We start from the raw sequence: 5,587 nt of genomic DNA on the forward strand, positions 1-5,587 counted from the left end.
AACTGACTGACTTAGCTATAGGAAAATGTAAAATTAATTGGTTTATCCATTACAGTATTTTGCAGTTTATTTCATGATCCTGTGCTTAATACTTGCATAAATAGTAGATTACAAAATGCATTTTTATATCATTAGTATTGAATAATAATAATGCAAATAATTGACTTATAAATGATGTACAATTAATTGGTAGGTGATATTATATTATTAATATTTTTTCATTTTTGCAAAGCCTTAACAAAGTCATTAACATGTTAATATAAACTTGATCACCTTCCACTTATTTTCTCATGTGCTACCTACATGTACAAAACCTTATTCCTAAATGCATATTTTGTTCTGAAACTTGTCCTTTATATGTTGTGTATCACCATCTCTGGAGAGTTTTATCTGATTGATGTATAAATTACTTTTAATTTTACAGAATATTATTGTTATACTGAATTTATTATTATATAAATAACTTAATTTTACAGAATCATCTATCAACGCACATCCACAAGTTGAGGAGGAGGATGTGACCTTCCAGATGTCTGAAGTACTGAAACAGGCACCAAACAGGCCTGGTGGATCTAGGTACAAGGTAAAATAATTTAATTTTTTTTTTTTTTTTTTTTTACTAATTGTCCGATATATATATATATATATATATATATGCAAACAAGCCTGAATGGTCCCCAGGACTATATACAACTGAAAACTCACACCCCAGAAGTGACTCGAACCCATACTCCCACAACTGGTATGTACAGGGACGCCTTAATCCGCTTGACCATCACGACCGGACATAAGGAAGTGATAGCCGAGGCTATATGAACCACTTCCCCGCCGGCACTCGGATGGTAATCTTGGGCATAGCATTTTATCAAATCACCTCATTCTTTGGGGCACACGTGAGGAACACAAATGCAAACAAGCCTGAATGGTCCCCAGGACTATATACAACTGAAAACTCACACCCCAGAAGTGACTCGAACCCATACTCCCACAACTGGTATGTACAGGGACGCCTTAATCCGCTTGACCATCACGACCGGACATAAGGAAGTGATAGCCGAGGCTATATGAACCACTTCCCCGCCGGCACTCGGATGGTAATCTTGGGCATAGCATTTTATCAAATCACCTCATTCTTTGGGGCACACGTGAGGAACACAAATGCAAACAAGCCTGAATGGTCCCCAGGACTATATACAACTGAAAACTCACACCCCAGAAGTGACTCGAACCCATACTCCCACAACTGGTATGTACAGGGACGCCTTAATCCGCTTGACCATCACGACCGGACATAAGGAAGTGATAGCCGAGGCTATATGAACCACTTCCCCGCCGGCACTCGGATAAAATGCTATGCCCAAGATTACCATCCGAGTGCCGGCGGGGAAGTGGTTCATATAGCCTCGGCTATCACTTCCTTATGTCCGGTCGTGATGGTCAAGCGGATTAAGGCGTCCCTGTACATACCAGTTGTGGGAGTATGGGTTCGAGTCACTTCTGGGGTGTGAGTTTTCAGTTGTATATAGTCCTGGGGACCATTCAGGCTTGTTTGCATTTGTGTTCCTCACGTGTGCCCCAAAGAATGAGGTGATTTGATAAAATGCTATGCCCAAGATTACCATCCGAGTGCCGGCGGGGAAGTGGTTCATATAGCCTCGGCTATCACTTCCTTATGTCCGGTCGTGATGGTCAAGCGGATTAAGGCGTCCCTGTACATACCAGTTGTGGGAGTATGGGTTCGAGTCACTTCTGGGGTGTGAGTTTTCAGTTGTATATAGTCCTGGGGACCATTCAGGCTTGTTTGCATTTGTGTTCCTCACGTGTGCCCCAAAGAATGAGGTGATTTGATAAAATGCTATGCCCAAGATTACCATCCGAGTGCCGGCGGGGAAGTGGTTCATATAGCCTCGGCTATCACTTCCTTATGTCCGGTCGTGATGGTCAAGCGGATTAAGGCGTCCCTGTACATACCAGTTGTGGGAGTATGGGTTCGAGTCACTTCTGGGGTGTGAGTTTTCAGTTATATATATATATATATATATATATATATACATATATATATATATATATATATATATATATATATATATATATATATATATATATATATATATATATATATATATATATATATAATGTGTCGTACCTAGTAGCCAGAACGCACATCTCAGCCTACTATGCAAGGCCCGATTTGCCTAATAAGCCAAGTTTTCTTGAATTAATGTTTTTTCGACTACCTAACCTAACATTTTCAGCTACCTAACCTAACCTATAAAGATAGGTTAGGTTCGGTCATATATCTCTATAGTTTAGTAGCTCTGTGCACGTCAGGTGCTGTTTAATATACAGACCTACTCCTCCATTTGACCTAGTTTCTCTATCACATCTATATCACTTTGTGCTTTAGCCCTGGTGGAGCTTGGTCCACCAGGCTGTTGTTTGGAGTGGCCCGCAGATCCACATACAGTCTGCATATGATATACAGTCTGTTGATCAATTAAACTACAGTAGTTAGTTTTTATCATCCGAATGCACCAATATGTGTTCATTCTTCCCAGATGAAGGAACTAGGTAATATTCATCATCTGAATGCACCATCTGATGCTTTAACACACTCATGATACACGAGAGGTTTAAAAAACTTTTAAAACTTTTAAAACTTTTTGACCTATGTATTTAAAAGCAATTCTAAAGTTAAAAAGTGTAGCATAGGCCCCTCGCAGAATGTTCTTAATATGATCCTCAGGTTATAGTTTTCTATCTAAAACCACCCCTAGATCTCTTTCTTGATCAGAATTCTTTATAGATCTCAGTGGCTCGATCATAGAAACTGCTCTAAATCCTTGTTGGCCTGGATTGTGGAGGTCATTGGTCTCTATAAAACTAGTAATCTGACTCCTGATCACTCTCAAATAATTTTATTATGTGGGATGTTAGTGCAACTGGTCTATAATTCTTTGCCAATGCTTGTGTTGTGTTGTGTTGTTTTGGTAGTGATGTGCAATGTGTTGTTTTGGTAGTGATTCGTCCAGTTCTGGTAGTAGTGCGGTTGTTGTGTAGTGTAGTACTTGTGTGCTTGTTAATGACTTGTATTCCAGTCTTGTGGGTATCTCCTTTCCCCTACGGGCCAACTGCTTTGTTCTTACCTAGCATTTTGCTTTGTTTGGGTATGAATGTTTGTGTGCCGTATATTTTGCAAAATTTGCCATATATCTCATTATTTACTCCTCTGCCTAGCAACAAGTCTGTCTAATTATACTCATTAACTGTTTTTCAAAGTTCCCCATAGTGTCCTTTATTGAAATCGAGTTCATGAACCGTTTCAATGTTCTTATTTTCTTCTAGATTATATCTTAAAGTATATTTAAATGTTATTGTTATTATTGTTATTAAATGTTATTGTGACATTGCATTGCAATTGAGCTATGTTGTTTACCATACCGTTCATTTCGTGAGTATAAGTATAGATGCCACACTTGTGACAGGTAAAACCATGCCTTTTTTGAAAAACAGCACCGTCTGTTGCACGTAAGAGCAACCCACACTATATTATGTTGCGATATTATTTCAATATTTCCGATTGTATTGATAATTTGAATTTTCATAGATTTCAATTTATTTTCATTTCGATTTAATAATTTTGTGTGACATTGCATTGAAATTGAGCTGTGTTGTTTACCATACTGTTCATTTCATGAGTATAGTTTATTTTTTTATTTTTTTCATTTCATTTTTTTAGCTGTTCTTATTTTTCAGTGATGGGAATATCAGATCATTTGATGTTCCCAATTTTCTGATGGAAGCATCAGACCATTATAGAATGCATCGGATGAGGTAGTTTGGAATGGTGGGGAGGACGAGAGGGGGGTATGGTGGGGAAGACGAGGGGACAGAGGAGAGGGTAATGGTGGGGAGGACGAGGGGACTGGGGAGTTGGGGATGGTGGGGACAGGGGAATGCTGGGGAGGACAAAGGGACAGGTGAATGGGAGATGGTGGGGGAGGAAGAAGGACAGGGGAGGGGAAAATGGTAAGGAGGACGATGGGACAGGGAAGTGGGAATAGTGGGGATGATGTGGGGACAGGGAAGTGGGAAGGACGAGAGGACTGTGGAATGGGGAATAGCAAAGTGAATTATAATTATATATATTAATTAATTCTTATAAATTTCCAGAAGCCTGTATCAACACCCACACTAATGCAACTGAAAGAGATGTTGAGACAAGTATTGCTGATATGTTGAAGAACGCCCCAAACAAACTCGGTGGAAACAGATACAAGGTAAAGTTTGCCAATTTGCTGTAGTCTAATTCAATTTCTTTTTAGTAATCTTCGAGAACATTTATGCTATGAATAAGATAAAATAATGTAACTGATTTTGATTTATTTACTATTTATTATTTATTTACCGTTATTAGTATAATAGATCTCGTAATAATTTTGCAAAAATAATGGCATTTACTATTTTAAAAAGCTCGGGTGCAGGGGGGGGGGTTATGTAAAAGCTTGGTTTGTGCCTCGGAGAGGCTATGGGATCCAGTAAGATCGTCCTTCCTTTCCTCCCTAGAATCTGGATGTAGCAGGTGCTCAATTGTCAAAAGTGAAAAATTGGTTTTGTCTTCCGAATGCACCATTTGTGTAAATTTGCTAATAATCTTTTAAAAATAGTAAATGCCATTATTTTTGCAAAATTATTACGAGATCTATTATACTAATAACGGTTTGATAAAATACAGTAGACTGCCTACTGGATAATAGTTCCAGTCCACCTGTAGACAGGGATCTCACATCAGCTTGTATATTATACAAGGATAAGATTTGATAAATTCAGTTATTTGACTGAACACTGGCTCTGTTTAAATCAGAGATTTAAACATACATAGTCTAACCTAGCTCCATAACTAACAGCCATTAGCCATTAGCCATTCATGCACAGCCATCAGCTGGGCCATAGACCGGCAATTTTGCTTTTTTCCCAAGCCGGTCTGTTTTTTTTCGATGCCTCAGTGGCCCATGCACAGGTCCGTTCAAGGGGATTAAATAGCCGTTCTATGGCCCCAGGGTTTGTATTTTATCAAACTCTTATTAGAATAATAGATCTCGTAATAATTTTGCAAAAATAGTAGCATTTACTATTTTAAAAAGCTCGGGTGCAGGGGGGGGGGGGTTATGTAAAAGCCTGGTTTGTGCCTCGGAGAGGCTATGGGATCCAGTAAGATCGTCCTTCCTTTCCTCCCTAGAATCTGGATGTAGCAGGTGCTCAATTGTCAAAAGTGAAAAATTGGTTTTGTCTTCCGAATGCACCATTTCTGTAAATTTGCTAATAATCTTTTAAAAATAGTAAATGCCATTATTTTTGCAAAATTATTACGAGATCTATTATACTAATAACGGTTTGATAAAATACAGTAGACTGCCTACTGGATAATAGTTCCAGTCCACCTGTAGACAGGGATCTCACATCAGCTTGTATATTATACAAGGATAAGATTTGATTTACTTTTGTATTTATATGCATATATGCATTTATATGCATTATTCTCTAGAATAATAGATCTCGTAATAATTTTGCAAAAATAGTGGCATTT

The 5,587-nt window shown here is 38.3% G+C and overlaps 1 protein-coding gene across 1 annotated transcript in view; it reads left to right on the forward strand.

The window, feature by feature from the left end:
• The first annotated feature begins 364 nt into the window (after window positions 1-364).
• LOC138368119 (uncharacterized) overlaps window positions 365-5,587 on the forward strand; it is a 7,809-nt gene continuing 2,586 nt past the window's right edge. Inside the window, exons 1-2 of the mRNA XM_069330419.1 lie at window positions 365-583; window positions 4,174-4,280. Of these exons, the coding sequence (XP_069186520.1) occupies window positions 4,236-4,280 (45 nt within the window). The 5' untranslated portion in view covers window positions 365-583; window positions 4,174-4,235. The remainder of the gene's footprint in view (window positions 584-4,173; window positions 4,281-5,587) is intronic.

The sequence above is a fragment of the Procambarus clarkii genome, chromosome 24 (assembly GCF_040958095.1).
Source record: "Procambarus clarkii isolate CNS0578487 chromosome 24, FALCON_Pclarkii_2.0, whole genome shotgun sequence".
Lineage (NCBI taxonomy): Eukaryota > Metazoa > Arthropoda > Malacostraca > Decapoda > Cambaridae > Procambarus > Procambarus clarkii.